At 30.3% G+C, this 19,304-nt stretch overlaps 1 protein-coding gene across 1 annotated transcript; it reads right to left on the bottom strand.

Moving 5' to 3' along the window:
• Positions 1 to 6,341: 6,341 nt before the first annotated feature.
• LOC132626385 (non-specific phospholipase C2) lies at positions 6,342 to 17,916 on the bottom strand. Its single transcript, XM_060341245.1, has 5 exons — positions 17,327 to 17,916; positions 14,093 to 14,423; positions 12,776 to 13,096; positions 7,833 to 8,012; positions 6,342 to 6,747 (listed from the first exon to the last, which is right to left on the bottom strand). The coding sequence occupies exons 1-5, from the start codon at positions 17,786 to 17,788 to the stop codon at positions 6,443 to 6,445; spliced, it is 1,599 nt and encodes a 532-aa protein (XP_060197228.1). The 5' UTR covers positions 17,789 to 17,916; the 3' UTR covers positions 6,342 to 6,442.
• Positions 17,917 to 19,304: the final 1,388 nt, after the last annotated feature.

The following is a 19,304-nucleotide window of genomic DNA, read 5'->3' as shown; positions in this document are numbered from 1 at the left end:
AATAAGTGATATATATATATGCTCCACCCCCACAAAAAAACTAATTAGAACAATCTATTATACGCTACTTACAAGTACAAGTGACTGCTTGTTACTTTTTTGAGATAGTAGAAGACACAATAAATAATTGGAAAAGAATATATATTAGGCATTCTAGCAATAAAAAAAGGTCTTGACTTTTAAATTTAATGTTTCAGTTCCTTTTTAAAACATTTGAGTAATTACATGTCGACGTTTGAGAATTTGGGCATTATATTAAGGGCTTATTTAACAAATTTCGTTTTAGTTTGAAGAAGTTTTCTGGGCTTACGCCCCAACAAAAAAAAAACTCGCCCCAAACGCCCGGGTGTACGCCCTGAATTGCTAGGCGTACGCCTTTGGAGACTTTCGCCTCGACCCATCGCCCCGGGACATTTTTGGTACGCCCCACCCCGGAGCTCGCCCCGAAAACGCCTTTTAAAACACTAGTATTGACTAAGGGTGAGAACAACGAGAGAAAGATTTAGTCGGGTATGAGTTAAATAGTAACAAAATGCCTGTAAATACTTGGATCAGAAAGAAGAACACCTGAATCAGCAGTGAGTTTGGAAGAAGGATCCAATGGTGAAGATATTGAGCCCAAGTGAGAATCATATCACTCTGAAAGAAGATCCAAGGTATATTTCCTTTGACTAATGACTATGTCTTGTTATTCTCTAATTATTTCCATTCCCAGAAAATAATGTAGTGATCCAAAACCCTTAATTTTGAACTGTGAATGAAGGAATTCTTTAACCATAGCAATTTCTGAAGAATAACTATGTAGACTTAGGACTTGAACTTGTTTTCCAGATTTTCTGCTCATCTCTTTGCTTTGAATTTTCTCTTTCTAATGAATGTTGAATGCTATTCTTAACAAAATCAGCTTTAAGGGCCTGTTTGGAAAGTCAGCCAGGTAATTGTAATTGGGTGTAATTACACAGTTTGGCTTATTTGTTTGACCAGGTAATTACACAGTTAGGTGAAAATTTTGTGTAATTGAGAGGGTGTAATTACACTCTCCAATTCTCAAGGGGGGGCTGAGAATTGGGTGTAATTACAGGGTTACCTTTTCGTTTATTTCTTTTTAATTTTATTTTAATTTCTTTTCTTTTTAAATTTATTTTTTATTTCTATTATTAAATTTATTTTATTTTAATTTCTTTTCTTTTCTTTTCTAATTTATTTTTTATTTCTATTATTTAATTTCTTTTTTATTTTTACTATTTAATTATTTTTATTTTTAGAAAAATATTTTTCTTTTTAAGTATTTATATTTCATTTCATTTCTTCTCATTCCCAACCTTTACTTTTTGTGGTTCCATGTAATTGCTCGTATTTTTTTTATTTTATTCATTTAGCATAACCATGTTAATATTCTAATTTTTGAAACTACATCTCTTAATATTAGAAAGAATAAGTCATTAACAAACTTGGCATATAATGAGCGACGTTATTAAAGTAGAATTTCGTTGTGAATGAGGTTATAGACTTATATTTTCTCTTTCTTTTGAATTATAGGAGTATTTACTTATGTTACGTTGAAATTTACTTATGTAATGTAGGAATTTGACATAAGAGTATTATGTTAATTTTTTTTCTTTTGGATTTTGAATTTGGGTTATATTTTCCATTTTAAAAATATTTGCTTTAGTACTATTGATTTATTATTTCACATTGCATGCTGTTTATTTTTCACTTACAGTTGATAGAATTATTGTCAAACATTTGAATAATGTTATGGCATTATATTTATAAATATTCTTTTTTTTGTCAAACATCCAATCCCATGATGTTCTCACAAAAAAAGGTATGCTTTTACATTTTATAATCAATTAAAATTAAAATATTATTAATTTGAAATTTATATATCAATTATTTTTTACAATATTAGTTACAAATATATGATTATTAATATTTTCAAGAAACAATGTATTATTAAATAATTAATTTAATATCATTTATAAAGGCACATATTTTTTAAATATTAATTTTAAATTTTTTATAATCAAATGTTATTTTTAAATTAAACTAACTGTGTAATTACACTTGTACAACCAAACAACACGCTTGTAATTACACTGTAATTATATTATGACAAACAAACAGGTCATTGTAATTACAATACTAGGTAATTACTAGGTTGTGAAATTATTAGGATAATAATTACACAATTCCAATTACCAGGTGGCTTTTCAAGCAGGCTCTAAAGGTTAACTCGGGCAAATATGAAATGTTATTGACTAATTTAACAGAAGTAGAATGAAGTAAAAGGCCAAACAAGAAAATACCAAAGAGGGCGAGAGACTCTTTTTTGGTTGAAGTAGTCACAACTTTGATCGTAGCTTTAAATCCATATAAAACTGTGGAAAGAAGAAAAGTGGTGTACGTGACGCATTTCATAGGCCAAGAAAGGTATATCTTTTGTTTCTGTATTTTTTGTTTTTTCTCTTATCATTTTTCTAAAATAAACTACTATAATATATGAAAAAATTAAGTGTGAATGTCCATTAACTTCAATCACCTTTAGAAGAATAACTTTTTGGTCTTTACTTTCAATACTTCCAAAACTTCTTTTACGATAATCTCCAAAAGTTATGGTCGCGAAACTATTTGATATTCCATAATACAATCCTATAAATACAAGCATTACAGGTCTTTGTCGCAAAAGGGTAAAAATAACCACATTACTTAACTATAAGGAACATCACCCTTCTTGAGCATCAAATATTGCCAGAAGTCCCCAACCAATTGCTGAGGTCGTGCAGGCAGGCATAGATTTTAAAGAGGAGAAATCATATGAAATCAATTTCATCCAGCAAAATATTACTATAAAACTTATGAGTAGCTATTCTGATTTTTTCAGATAGTTTGCAACTTTAATTAGCTTGTAGTATATAGGAAATTATATAAAACTGATTCAGAAAAGTTAAAAAGTTGCAGCAAATTTGCAAATAAACTTATGCAAATTTGTGAACTTCTCTCAAATTATTAATTTTTTAGATTTACTATAAATTGCACTTTGTGAGATATCATCAATATATTGTTAAGAGAAAAGGGGATAAATACCCTAACACTTTGTGATTTAAAGCGGATTTACTGCCATTAAAAAAATGGCGTATATTTACCCTCACCGTCAACAAATGGCCCATATTTGCCCTTTTGAACAGACAAACCCATTTACCCAATTTAAAAAATATTTTCCTTGGTTTTTTAGTTATAACTATTGCCACGTGTAAACAAAAATTATACTCCACCCAGATCCGACCCAGCCCGATCCAAAAGAAAAAAAATACAATCCCCTTATTCAGTCATCACCCTGATGACTTTTAGTCTTTTGGGTGATTACTGAATAAGGGAATTGAGATTTTGTTTTTCTTTTGGGTCGGCTCTGGGTCGAATTTGGGTGGAGTAACATTTTTTTTGGGGAAAAGGACACAAATGGCCGGTGGGGTGAAACTAATCCCACCCTCTAACCCAATTTTTCCCAAACCCAAATTATACCTACTAAACTAATCTCATCCATTAGCCAAAATTAAATAAGACAATTTTCAAATAAAAACCCAAACACAAAAATGTTGGAGGCGATTTTTATATATAATATGTGTCATTTGTGTATAAAATATGTATCAGTACCTATCTGTAATGTATAGAAATTGTATAAAATATGAATCACTAAGTTATGTATCATTTTTGTATATAATATGTATCATTTGTGTATATAATGTGTATCAGCACAGTGCAACTGCCCTGTATAGAATAGAAAATTGTATCATTTTTGTATATAATATGTATCATTTTTTGTATATAAAGTGTATATATAAATCCAGCATATGTATATAAACTGTATCAGTCTTGTATAGAAAGTGTACCATATGTATACAAAATGTATAATAGAAACCGTATCATTGTGGTATATAATATGTATCGCTATTGTATATGTAAAAAAAATATCATATCATTATTGTATAATATGTGTATAATAAATGTATAATTAACGTATAACTTATGTAAAATAAATGTATGATTAATTCCAGCATATGTATATAAACTGTATAATTCTTGTATATAAAGTGTATATATAATTCCAACATATGTATATATACTGTAGCAACCCTTTAGTGGCGACATTTTGTGGCGCGCGACGAAAAGTCTTTCTTTTTTTTTTAAGCGCCTGGGCTGTTAGGCCGGTCAGCCTTGGCATTATTTTGGGCCGACCGGCCATTTTTTGGCATTATTTTGGGCCGAACGGACACCTAGTGGAATTAAGAAAACAGTGATTAAATGTGGGATTAGTTTGGCTGAGTAGACACACAGTGTCCTTTTCCCTTTTTTTTTTATTACACATGGCATTAGTTATAATTAAAAAAAACCAAGAAAAATATTTTAAAATAGGGTAAATGGGTTATGTCCGTTCAAAAGGACAAATATACAATATTTGTGTAACGTCGAGGTAAATATATACCACTTTTCTAACGGAGGGTAAATCCGCTCTAAATCATAAAGTTGAGGGGTATATTTGCCCCTTTTCCCTATTGTTAATTATTGTTTCTTTTCTTTAGTTTACAACACATTTATCTTTCCTCTCATTTTTTTTAATTATTTATTTATCTTATTTTTAGAATTTCAAATGTCGTTCTTTCCAACTTGTGATACCTTTTGTATTTAAGAAGATCTTTTATGTTACTAAAATAAGAGGAAAAACTACTGCTTAATGCCTTCACTCTTCCTGAACAATGGAAGCAAACCATCCATGATTAATATGGTGAGAATATTTATTCTTGAGATGATTCATATTATCTTCCATCATTTGCACAATCATGCAATATATATGTTAATGATTTATGAGGAAAAATCTCATACAAAAAGGAAAGAAGCTTTTTTTTTTTTTAATCTTTTCATATGTAGCAAAACATAACTAATTATAAAAAAATTATTTGAGGAGGACGAGTCATGGTGAGAGATAGGTTTGGTGAACATAACTCCGACATTCAGTTAACTTTAAATTCTTATTAAAAGATACAAATATCAATTTCATCAATTTTTTATTTTTATCTTTTTATTTTGATTTTGCTTATTTCAAATACAAGGTATACATCCTTTAAGGACAAGATTTCAACACAATTTGACTCAAAGATTTAAAAAGATTTCGACATAAAAATTTTAAAATTCATGTTACAAAGGTATGAGGAACTTGTCTTCCTAATGAATTTTTGTTTGCTAATAAATTTTGTATATCATTCTATAAAATTTTGTTTTTCAATATATGGCTAATAGTAATTGTGTAAATATTTTTATTTGTGCGAATTAGTGTGTTTGAGATGAAAAATAAACAAAATATTTTCTTTAGTCAAGTGAATATATGTTTTTATTCACGATCGTGCGAAGCACATTTTAATTAACTTAACAATGTACTGTAAATAATATATTAGAATTTTTTCAGAAGTATTGCTCGTTTATGTTTTTCATCAACTGGATGTACATTTCATTTATCATTTTCCTTCTTGTAATAGTTTAAGGTCAAAATACTCTTTTAGAAAAGAGTTTAATTTCTTTTTTAAATAGAGAAATAGCTAATTCTTTGTACATTATTAAGAATATGATACACATCTAGTAGATATATATAATATATTCACTTGATGGCTTGATCTCAAACAGTTCACTTGAGAAAACACGTTGTAGACATTTTTTAACACTGCAATTTCCAACTGCAAGAAACCCAAGAGTACACATTTGGTTTCTAAGAAACAAAAACGAAGTTGTCATGGTACGTGCCGTCGCACAACGACAACAACATGGACAGTGTAATTTCACAAGTGGACTACGGGGAGAGTGAAGTGTATGCTAACCTTATCTCTACCTCATAGAGATTGAGACACTGTTTTTGATAGACCCTCGACTCAAGTAAAGCATTCCACAACAGTTAGGAAAAGGGGATACGGAAATAATGCAAGTAGTAATAACAACGACATAGGAAAAGAAGTACATAGCATCCGGGAAAAAGACAAAAAATAACAACGAAATAATGCGATAATCGAAGCACAAGAAACACAAGCGATAACAGAATTAGACGAACAAGAAACTACGAGAAAAGAGCTAATACTACTAGTACGAAATTTGGTATAGACACGACCACCAGGCCTAGTCCTGCAGGAAATCGAGAGAACGCCCTACTACCAACTAACCTTCTACCTAATTCGCAGCCTCTAGATTGATATTTTGCTCAGACTTCAATTTTCAGTTAGAAAGTTCTACTGCCTCACTTAATAATTTTTCCTTTCTGCTGAAGTAGCTATTTTGAACGCTTGTAACTGTAAAAAGAGTGATATAATGCAACTTTTTACCATATAAATTACATCATAATTACATGGCTTCGACAATACCATATCTGAGTATATTTTGTATATTTCATTTGAATATTCCTTTAAGGGTGCAAATTAGTAGATGATCTTGTAGTGAGTGAAGGCCTCATTTGCACAATCTGTTCTTCATCAACACCAATTTTCTTGGCAGCAAATCCAGCCTCAAAGAAGCGTTTTACGGCGTCTTCCATATAAGCTTTTCCTTGTCTTACAGTCATGCCCTTGCCTATCTTTTCTGGATAGCTTGTTAGAAGATGATCTCCTTTTAGAACCGCCGCGAGTTGAACCAGCTCTTGCTGGAATTCACTTATGTTTGCATCTTCATTTGCTTCTCCCTTTCTGATCTTTGTTGGAGTTGGAAGTTTCTCTGTGGAAAATTTTCAAAGAGGGTATACAAAGTTAGGTTACACAATGTTTGACGAACTAAGAAGACTGAAAAGAACATAGGCAATCACTTTGTAAAATCCATATGACAGAAAAGAACATAGGCAATCACTTTATAAAATTTATATGACACAGTTTGAATAGATACGGAGTTTTAATAAGAACGAAGATTTTCGAAGCTTGTACTATATATTAAACATGTACTATTGTTTGTGTGGCTATAATTTTGACACTTGTGGTCTTTAAACAAGTCGTAACATTGCTTAGTTATAAGTTGTAAGAAATGTTAAAGTTGATTGCTTCAAATTTAGAAGTGTGTTATATATATATTTTTTTATACGGATTAGAAAATAAAGTGTGTCACACAACCAGAAAGTAGACATAGGTGATAAGAATAATAAGTGGTTTTTCCTAATAAGAGGTGGCTTGGATATAATGAATCATATGTATATGGTTTCTTCATTTGTCTTGATTTACCCATATCGGATGGGTACCACAAGGATCTGCATACTTAATGTGAATTCTAAAGATAGTACAATTGTAGTTGATACAAAAATGATGATATGAAATGATCTTAAATGAATAAGTGAAGATACATATAATCGATCCTAATTTATTTGGGACCAGGCGTAATTATTATTTTTAAAGTTACTACATAACTGCATGCACCCACAATCAATACTTATACATACCCGTAACATAGATATGTACTTGTAAAGGAGTCCATACAAATATAATTAACACCAGTACCTTATTGTTCTTTGATATTATATACTTCTACTTACTAAATAAAAATTAGAGGTGAATTTAGTATTTTAAACCAATGGATACAAATTACTATTCTATCGCATACCACTTCACAACAATGTAACTCAATTATGGTTCGAACTCATGACGTGCTCCTGACACAATATTACTTTATGCCAGCATACTACATCCGGTACCAAATTAAAATATTTTGCTAGTACAAAAACTATCATATCTCAACACACTATTAATTGTTATTATTCTTCTGAAATTGAATGTTAAATAATTAATGTTAAGTATTTTAAGTTTGAGATTACTAACCAGGGCAATCAGTTCTGGGGTCCTTCCTAGTTTGTAGAATATGTTCAAAAGTGCCAGCCCATGCATCCCTTTTAGTAAGAAAAGGTGATGGCAAATTAAAGATCTTCTTCACCGTTGCCGCAATTGATGAATGTTCATATTCCGAAGTCGGAAATGGCGACCCATTAGGACCATGAACAACTGCAACAACAAAAAAAAAAGAGTCATATTTTCAGATGTGCAACAAATTGTAAGCCATTGGCATTCTTTTTTTTTTTGGTACCCATCCGGTGTTTGGTATCCGCATTGGAGCTCAACTAAATCAGGATTCATGCCGGGTAGTCCGACATTGGGGGGCAAAGCACTCCCTAACAATGATAACTCCGTATGCAGGGGGGCTCGAACTTGAGACCTCTTGGTTAAGGATGGAGTTGTACCAGCCACTACACCACAACCCTTGTTGGTATGTTATTATACGTAAAATAACACATGAAATAGTGATGTTTCATTTACACATCTCCTCTTTCATAGACATAGATTTTTTTTTAGTGGAAATAAGATCTCTTGGCCTCTTACAATTTGAATAGAAGAAAATGACTTTTTTCAGATTTCTTATGTGTAAAAAATCAAGATCTCTTATAAAAGGGTCATAAAACTAAAAAAAATTGTAAGGGGCCAAATAACCATTTCTCCCTTTACTAGATTTTATGGATTTACAAATAGTGTTTTTGTTATATCGTCTTTTTCACATGAATTGATAAAATATAAAATAAAATTCGTCAATAAATACATGAAATCTTTACAAGGTCATTCTCTTCTATTCAAACCGTAATTGGTTAGGAGATCGCTTGTTCTCCTTTCATACATCGATTAAATGTGATAACATATTTTAAGTCAAATTAGAACTAAGATCTAACTGAATATTTTATGTATAACATTCGATTAAGCAATACACGATTGAAGCCACACATTAGGATACTTGGTTTATTTTGTTCACCTAATTCTTGATATGCAGGATTCAATCCTTTTCAAAGGAGTAATATCTAATGTATCTCTTCAAAGAAGATAATACAAGATTGAAAAGAAGTTATAATAAACAAAGGGGTAAACTCACGATTTCGAAGGACTAGTCTTTATGAATATTTTTACTACTAAACTAATGAATATTTACCATTTGTTACTAGGAAGATATATAGTTTTATACTTTTATTTTTAGTTATAATATTTTTTTGTTATTGTTGTTGTACTCCTCAGATTCGCATGGATAATGTAAAGAAAGAAAAGAATAGTATATTACGTGCCAAATAAACTCAAAATATGAATCATTTTCCGTACTTAACATGGTAGAATTGATATTTGTTCATCATAATTAATGTAATAAAATTTAAAACCTAAAATATATATTTGGAATTACAAAACTAATACATACTCCTACATATTAATTACGGTGCATATTGTTTAGATTATGGCAACAAAAAATTGATAAATTATGACATTAAAAAGTTGATTGGACATGAAAAAAGAGGATATATTCGAGGCAAAAAGCAACACTATTGTCCTCTTTCTCGTGTGAAAAAGACCACTTCTGGACACATCTTTTTCCTAAAAAATTCAGCAAAATCATCATCTACATCTTCACATGTTACATCACATGAAGTGGGATATAGTGGCAGCAATAAATTTGGATTTAAAGCATCTCACACCATTAATTAAAGCTTCTTTTTTTTTTTTTTTTGTCCAAAACCATTTTATATAAGTTCAATTATTCGAAGTGTTTATTTACATGTTGGATAGACTCAAATGGGAACAGGTGACTTCAAAGGTCACGGCGATTCGGCGGTAGTGTGTACTTTTGACTAATTATCTCCTCTTTAGTGGAAATTAATTCAATCTAGCTGTGTATTTTATTCTAGTGCTTAAATTTTATTCTGATGATGCAATCAAAGTTCAAAATTATTTTGGAAGAAAGTAGTCAGAAGCGTGTTCTAGAATGTAGGTCCGCTGTTCAAAAGGATCACTCAAAACGCGAAACTGTTTTGAAGTGAGTTGAAAGTATTTAAAATCATTAAATATTACTTCCTCCATTCACTTTTACTTGTGAAGACTAAAAATAAAATTTCATTTTGATTTCTCCACTTTAGCATATCAAGGAAAGACAAATTTTTTTTCTTCTTCTTGTTTTACCCTTAACATTAATTACTCATTTTCAAATCATTCTCCAAATTCAATGAGATTATACACCAATTAATATGAATATTATAGTAAAATACATATTTCATTTATTAATTATTAAGGGGCGTGTCAAGTCAAAAGAGTAAAAGTGAACGGAAAAAATATGTCTAACTAGCAAAAGTTTATTCTGATCCGAGTTATATATATCAAGATATTAATTAATTAATAATTATAATAAAGTGACAAATTTTATACCAGATATACATATCATACAATTGGTACTTTGATGCATGCAGGGAATATTCCAAATAAATATTGAACATCTAATGGTCATTACTAGGGGTGAGCATTCAGGTCATCAGATTGGATATGAAACTTTCGGTTTGGATATTCGATTTTCAAATTGAAGAAATTACAATCCAAATCCAATCCAAATAAGTTCGGATTGAATTGGATATTTTAAGTTCGGTTTCGGATTATTCGGTTTGGATATTTCGGAGTTTCAGATTTGACTCTTGAGACTTAAGGCAAATTTATTAGGGCAAATTTATTAGGAACGAAATTCATGTGTTAGTTCCACAGAGTTAAATCTAAATCATAATTGCTCAATAAAAAAAAAGCCTTCCAGTTCAAATTAGGATTAACAAATCCAAGTCATGTCCACCATAATAAATCCATACCAAATAAAAGCATTCTGGAAAAGTGAAAATGAATAAAATAAAATCTAAGTAGTCATATGGAAAAATAACAAAGAACTTTTCCATGGGTGACACTAACATGAGACTTTTGAGACTTGAGAAGTAAGAAACCCTATATTATATTTGATTTAATAGAAAATTATATATTGGACGTAATAATTTAATGGATAGGGCCTTAGGTACTAATCTATTGGACCTTTAGAAACTAGACTTATTAATATTTGACACATATGATATACGTTGGGCTAGATATAAGGTATAAAAATTTCGGATGTCCAAAAATCCGTAGTACTAAATCCATATCCAATCCGAAATCCATAAATTTTGAAAATAAAATTCGAAGTCCAATTCATAATCCAAATATTCAAACCAAATATTTAAAAAGTTCGGATTTCGATTTGAATTTCGGGTTGACCAAAACAGTGTCCACCCCTAGTCATTACAATTTAGAAGCAAAGATAATATAATATACTCTCCTAGCAAATCTAGCTCAATATCTATCTATTAAGCTAAACATATAGCAAATGGAACTCAGTTTAAACGATTTTTACTATTCTTTCAATAATTTTTCAAATGTTTTAACCAATAAAATTATGATTTATTGTGATCTTTTTATAAAGTTTCTAAGTATATAAATCTTGTTCCAACAAATAAGTAATCAAAAATTAAATCCATTAATCTACATTATCTGAATCTTACTATATTTCTTAGTATTTAACTTAAAAAATACCGATCGATCGTGTAAAGAGTTTTTGCAATTAGCATAATGTAACATATAACAGTGGGTTATCAGTCTTGGTTTTGATATTACTAATTCCACTTAATTACGAGCTGCTATATGTGACTATTTTTGATATATATGACCTAGTAATATAAAAACAATTATAATATGAGAGTAAAATAGAGGGGAAAACAAGGCTTAACACATAGCCAACCCTTTAAATTGTCAAGATATTTTATTTAGACACTCGAATTAAATCGTGTTCCAATTGGACACCTCAACTTCTAATAGAGTGTTTCAATTAGGCACTTTTGGTTCTAATTTTGGGATTTTTTTTTTGTGTTTGTTTTCATTCGTCTATGAGGTAGTTAAGTTAATCACATAAAATATATCATCTCCTTTAATTATACGCATCAGCCTCAAGTAAATAATGTCGGGGGTTTTACGACTTATTCAAGCGAATGTGTATAATTAAGCAGATGATATAATTTATGTAGTTAACTTAATTACCAAATAGATGAATGAAGATACACGCAAAAAAAATTCTAAAATTTGAATTGAAGTTTATAATTGGAACTTGTTATTAGGAGTTGAGGTATTCAATTAAAATAGAACTTATTTTAAGTGTCTAAATGAAATATTCTGACAAGATTAAGGGTTACAATAGATTGGTATACATACATGGAGTTAAAAAGTGATTATACCTGTGCCCTTTATGATCCAAGGAGAGATGATAATAGTAGGAACTCTCACATCCAATCTATCAAACTTGAAATCGAACGGTTCTCCCACAATTCCATCTGGGCTAGGGACCCCACTGACAGGTGGGACATGATCAAAGATCCCACCATGTTCATCGAACGTAATCACTAGTACTGTTTGGTTCCACTGTGGGCTTGCTCTTAGTGTTTTGGACACCTCCTTTACAAACATCTGTCTTAGATATACCTCGTATGATGGGTGATCTATCGCTAGAAGATTAGTAGGTAGTTAAGTGTTATAGCATTTTTATGAGGGAGACATAGGGGACAAGTTCATTTTCTCCTTATTTGGTAATAGTATCTAGTATCCGCATTCTATCTTATTCTTCTTTTATTACTATTTGTTATTTCATTTGCTTTGTTCATCTTTCTTTTGCTGTCGTTATTTTCCATTTTACCCTGTTTTGATTATACTTCTTTTGAGTCAGGGATCTATTGAAAGTAACCTTTCTACCCCCACAAAGATAGGAATAAGATCTGTGCACATCCTACCTCTACAGACCTTAAGTACAGGATTACATTGAGTATCTTCTTGTTGTGAGGGGAAAATAGAGGGGAAAAACAATTTTAAAAATAAATTGGTATATGTATAAGGACTTAAAGTGATCGTACCTGTGCCCTTTTGGATCCAAGGAGAGATCATGATAGTAGGAACTCTAACACCCAATCTATCAAACTTGAAATCGAACGGTTCTCCCACAATTCCATCTGGGCTAGGGACCCCACTGACAGGTGTAGGGACATGATCAAAGAACCCACCATGTTCATCATAGGTAATAACTAGTAGTGTTTGGTTCCACTGTGGGCTTGCCCTTAGAGTTTCGTACACCTCCTTTACAAACATCTGACCTTGATATACATCGTGTGATGGATGATCATCGTTAGCCGGTTGTAGCTTTGAGTCCATGTATCGCTGCTCCACCACAACATATCCTGGTACATAGAGATGTCACATTATTATAAGTTTAGTTATACTGGATGGTAAACCGGTAACCGAATAATACCCTACTTGATGTGCTGAATTTTAGACATAGAAATTAAAATACTACATACTTGTTTATGCTAGTTTTTATACATAAATAATTTAGGGTCGACTCACCAAGTCCCATTGAAATAGTATTCACAGAAGTAAAAAGCACCTGCTATTCATTGGTTATTAGTGGTATCCCGAAAATGTCTGAATTGAAATATGACTTTCAAATCACTTTAATAGCCTATTTGGCTAAGTTTCTAAAATCAGCTTAGATTTTTTTTTTCAAAAAAGTACTTTTGGCGAAAAACAAATTGTGTTTGGCTAATAAATTTAAAAATCCTTTTGAGCAGCAATTAATGTTTTGGCCAAGATTTTAAAAAGTGCTTCCAAATGTATTTTTCTCAAAAGTATTTTTTAAAAAAGTGTTTTTGGGCAAAAGTTATTTTATTTAGCTTGTAAAAAACTACTTCTGCTAATTCCTAGAAACACTTATTTTATCCCAAAAACTTAACCAAATAACTCACTTTTTTAAAATAAGCACTTTTGGAGAAAAATAATCTTGGCTAAACAAGCTATAATGTAATTATCTGTAATTAGCTTAATTAGTGACATGATCTAAGGCAAGTAATCTCCTAGCATCATTTGTGCCAAAATTTAATACACTATCAGTAAATATAAAATAAATCCTAAAACACTGATTGATTGACTAGAATAAAAGTTAGATAACAGTAAAAAGATTTAAACTATTACTCACTATATATACCTTATATTCTCTAAGTATAACTCGCTCAATCTGTTCAAATTGATCTTTATTGAACTACCTAAATAGGCCCCAATAAACGTATAAGAAAATACTTGACTGTAAAATAGTATTTATTATCGTATACTAATCTAAAATTATAAAAACTCAGAAACTTTAAATAATTTTCTGTAAACTGCACATTTGACATCCATACCTGGTAACTTTCCTGATTTGGCATGATTTTTGAAAGTGATATCATAAGGATGGAACTTTCCAACATACTTGAGCTTTCTTAAATTCAAGTAAAATAGAGTCGCCGGAATATTCTGATAATAAATTCCAAAATTTATTCCGGCATCGTCAAGGTTCTCGAAGATCGTTCTCTGCGGGTAGCCTTTGGCTAACAACGATGCTATATTTGAGGTGGTGCCGTGAGATGTGGCGGAGTGAACATAGAGACGATTAGGCTGAGTCGATGCTGGCACCGATGCGAACCACCGGTCGCACACCGCATATTCTGATATCAGGGTTTTGTATACTGCCACCTGATCAACAACACAAGTAATAAATTTTTAAAGTCACTTATTTTATTTTTATATCAATAAAATTACTCAATTTACACTGTATTTTTTAAAAATAAAATGACTTGGACGGCCCCTACAAACTTAAATTTTGTAGGATCTAATAGCTCAGTACTTTCATCTTATTGGTGAGGGTTTGAATCCCCACATTATAATCCCCTCCCTATTTCCCCTTCCCCTACCTCCTAGGTAATAAAAATAATTTAAAAAAAAATCTTAAATTTTTTAAGCCACCCGATACCAAATAAAATTGGTGTTTTGACTGTATTTAAATAAAGCAATATGAAAAAATTATAGTTTAATGTAAAATTTTAACTGAAGACAATTACTTGCTAAAGAAAAGATTATAATGAAATATAGTGCTTATTTATTTATTTTAAAACGATTTTCAAGTGATTCAATTACCTCTTTTAATGACGTGTAGTGCTTTATTTAAATGGTTCTGGAAAATAATAAATACTGGAGGAGCAAGCGCTCCTAACCTAATTTTTATCATATTCAAGATTTAAACCCGAGATTTTTAACTAAAGAAAATTACGTGGCTTGTCACCTTTCTAAGAGTTTGAACATAATTAGTACAACTCTTAAAGTTTCACAAAAATAGCAAGTTTTATTACTTTTTAAAAAATATTAGAAAAAAAAATGTACAGTTAATTGAAGATTTAAAAATTGCATCCCACTAAACTAGGGATGTGGTTATATTTCTTCATGTTTATCATATTTTCTCTCTCCTCTTTAACTGGTACACTAACTCTTAATCACTATGAAGATAATTCATCTTAATCAGTATATATATTCTATGCATACTAATGTTTTTATATACGTGGTATAATTCAATTATAAGATAATTTTATTGAGGTATAATATAATATACATGGTATAATCCATTTTAGAGGTATACTGATATATTTTATACATAGTATAATTCAACATATGCTATAATGGTATTAAGGTATAATATTATACACCTAATATAAATATAATATACGTGGTATAATTCATTTTTTGATGTATATAGATGTATTTTATACATAAGATAATTCAATAAATATAATATATAGCAAAATCAGATTACTACAATGGAAAGGAAGTAGGAACATAATTGTTGGTGTGGTAGATAATTTTTTAGCAAAAAGTAGAAAGATAAGCAAGGTTGTTAATGACTCGTCCAACTACATTCCTTTAATATAGAGGAATTCTTAGGATAGGTAACTCCTAATTGTCATTTAATGTTGATTAGATAATTCTGCTAAGGTTTTGTAAATATTTTTATATAATTGTACAGTTATGTTTTTTCCCCTTTTAACTAAAGGTAAAGAAATTTGAAAGTAGGTTGAATTGGATTCACTAGAAAGAATGTAAGTTGAAACTTGAAAGTATAGTTGAAGTGGACTCACTGGTTAGAATGGAAGTTATACTAGTACGCATAAAATGGAAAGGTATCAATATCTTGATTATTTGATATACAAATATTAAAGCCATAGTTATTTAAAAAAGAACCTGACGAAGACTGGAAAGAAAATTAGGTAAAGCTAAAATCACGGAGTATTTAACATGTTCCGTAATTAATTTTAGGTATCAATACAAAAACAACTATTTGATGAATATTTGGAGTGCAAAACATATTTTTATTAAACTCAATAAACTGGAGTAAAGAAAAAGATATAAACGTCAACTTTCTAGAGAATGCGTTCATATCTACCTGATTATTTTTAAAGAATTCTTATCCTCACCAAAATGAAACACTTTTAGCTTTAAGAGTAGTACAAATTAGTGATTATACATATCATCTAATAATTGCCAAGTGATAAAAGTTCTATGACACATGTCTTGTATTCACATTTCACAGGGTTGATAAAAGACATCGAGTGTGGAGATAAATTTTGTAAAAAACTTTTACCACTCTCTCTGTTCATTTTTTACTTATTCACTCTGCTAAAAATAAATTTTCACTTTTACTTATCCATTTTAGCATATCAAGGAAAGACAATTTTTTTTTTCTTATTTTACCTTTAACATTAATTACTCATTTTCAAAGCATTCTCCAAATTTAATGAGATTATACATCAATTAATATGAATATTTTCGTAAAATACATACTTCATTTATTAATTCCTAAAGAGCGTGTAAAGTAAAAATAAAGAAGTAAAAATAAACGGAGGAAGTATCTTCTTTCCCAAAAACAAGAGACATACATGTTCAGAATGCAAGAATTAATACACCTCATTTTCAGTGTGAGATTTAATTTGTACTTATTTTGCTTAAAAATAAAATAAATTACTCTCTCCGTTTCAAAATGTTTGTTTTACTTTCCTTTTTGGTTCGTTAAAAAAGATACATCTTTCTCTTTTTGTCAACTCTTTAATTTTAACTTTTCCCGTGACATGTTAACATTACAAAATTAAAGACATTTTGGTACGTTTTACATATCTTTAGTTCAAGATCACAAGATTCAAAAGTCTTCTTTATATTCTTAAACTTCGTGTCAAGTTAAATTCAGACAAACATTTTGAAACAGAGGGAGTACATTATTTTCAATTTACGTGACACCTGTTGAATAACTTTTTCTTTTATCACAATCTTTTTGTGTCTTAAATATTTTGAGTTGTCAATTATTGTGACTTATATAGTTATTTTTTACTTGGCTTTTAAATATGTAAATTTTATTTCAAAACTTAAACATTTTATATCTCAATTCACGGTGAAAATTAAAAAAAACTGAATTTTGAAATTCAAATGGTGTCATGTAAATTAGGACAGAAAGAAATATCGTATAACTAAAGCCTTGTTTTATTTATCCTAAGGATTACGATTAGATAAAAGATTCCATAAGAATAGAGGAGTAAGAATTAAAGTGTAAATATTACCATATCAGGTTGGAACCCATTCATGACCTGATCAGGCATATTAGAATCCATAGAAAGAGCTTGTTGAGCAAATCCATTCATTGGTGCTGGTTTTTTCGAACTATCATTAGACCCAAATATCTGCTCCCTTATTGCTTGAAATGAATGTCCTGGATCAGGATCAACATAATGAGACTTATCCCCGAAATAAACCCGACGCGACTTCGGGTCGGACGTCGAAACAGGGTTGGATTCCGAACCTTCCACGCCATTGATTTCCGGGTTGAATTTCTTCATCCAACCTAACATGTGGTCGAATGACCTGTTCTCCATTACGAGAACCACCACCGTCTTTATTGGGCTGTTGCTCGCTGCAACAGCCCAATTATGGTGATGGGTCCCTAATAGAATTAAAAAAAGTAATATCCTGGCGACAATACTGATCGTCGCGGATAATGGAGATATGTGATTTCTGAATGACATTGTGGGTGTGGGTGGTGGTGTTAGGAACAATGTATAGTGAATGTTAGAAATGGCCCGTGAAACTGACTAAAAGCTGGAATTTATAGTGTTGTGGGCGCAGAGTGGAGTGTGGTATATATGGTGGATGGACACTTCCACATTGTATGTACTATTTTTGTTGCTTTGTTTGTTGGGAAACGCAAGTATCTTCTTTAATGTAATCAATAAAGAGCGTAATCAGATAGATATAGCATTATTTTTACATTTAATCAGGGATTTGAAATACAAGTTTGAAAATAAGAAAATATTATTTTATGTTTATAATAAACAAACTCTTTGATAGCAATCGCTTTCTTCTTTAAGAAATCTAATGTTGGCAAAATCATATTCCATTCTATGTGATGGTATTTAACTGAACACTAATTTTAAAACGTTTTAAGAGGGTAGTGGGTCTGGGGGTGTGGGACAATGCAGTGAGTAGGAAAGTAGCCCGTGAAACTGACTGAAAGTTGGAATTTATTGAGTTGTGGGCACGGAGTGGAGTTTGTTACTCTGGTTGTGGGGAAACACAAATATCTTCTTTAATGTAATCACTAAACATTATGATAAGGATGAATTATTACGTTGTTTTGTTTTTCATAACAAAACAACGTTTTGTTATACTTGGACTGCTTCCTTTTGAAAAAAAATTAAAGTTGAATTTCGAGTTTGAAAAAGTGACGTTTGACTAGTTTTTGAAGTGAATCTTTTTTCACTCTCAAATTTTTTACCTTTTTCAAGTCAAATGCATGTTTAAATATGTTTCAACTTTTAAATATCTTTTTCAAGCTTTTTTCAAATATCATATTTCTTTTGTCCAAACGCCTACTAGATCTTTCAAGTTTGTAAATGAAGAAACACTCTGAGAACGTTTCTTCATTAATAGATCTTATGTCAATAGAATCATCATAAGTTGGATCAATAAATCTAAAATAGTATATAGATAAACTAAAAATGGAAAAAGAAATATACTCTTTAGAAAATGGTTACTACTACCTCCGTCCTATTTTAAGTGTCTTAGTTTAACTAAACACAGCGTTTAAGAAATAAAAAAAGACTTTTGAATCTTGTGATCCTAAATTAAAGATATGTATAGTGTACTAGAATATCTTTGAATCTTGTGATTATAGGATCTTTAAATTGTTAACTTAATAAACATAGAAAGAGACACTATTTTTTAAATAAACTTAAAATAAAATGTAAGACGCTTAAATTGGGACCGAGGGTAACTTTAATGGTAAGTTATACGGTTATAGACATAGTGGTAAACTTTATTATTATCATGTGAAAAAGAGAAAATTAGGCCAATGTAGAGGAAAAGGGAACGGTATGATTTGGTGATAATCAGGGAGGTTTAAGTTTTTCGGCAAAAGATGGGGATGCATTTATTGCTTTTCTTTTCAAATTATAATAGTATAATTAATTATTTAAATTCTTATAGTGACTGTATAACAAATATTTATACCATTAGATTCAGCAAAAACTTATACGTATGTCC

This window comes from Lycium barbarum, chromosome 2 (assembly GCF_019175385.1).
Source record: "Lycium barbarum isolate Lr01 chromosome 2, ASM1917538v2, whole genome shotgun sequence".
NCBI lineage: Eukaryota > Viridiplantae > Streptophyta > Magnoliopsida > Solanales > Solanaceae > Lycium > Lycium barbarum.
This window is presented reverse-complemented; position numbering and strand designations above follow the sequence as displayed.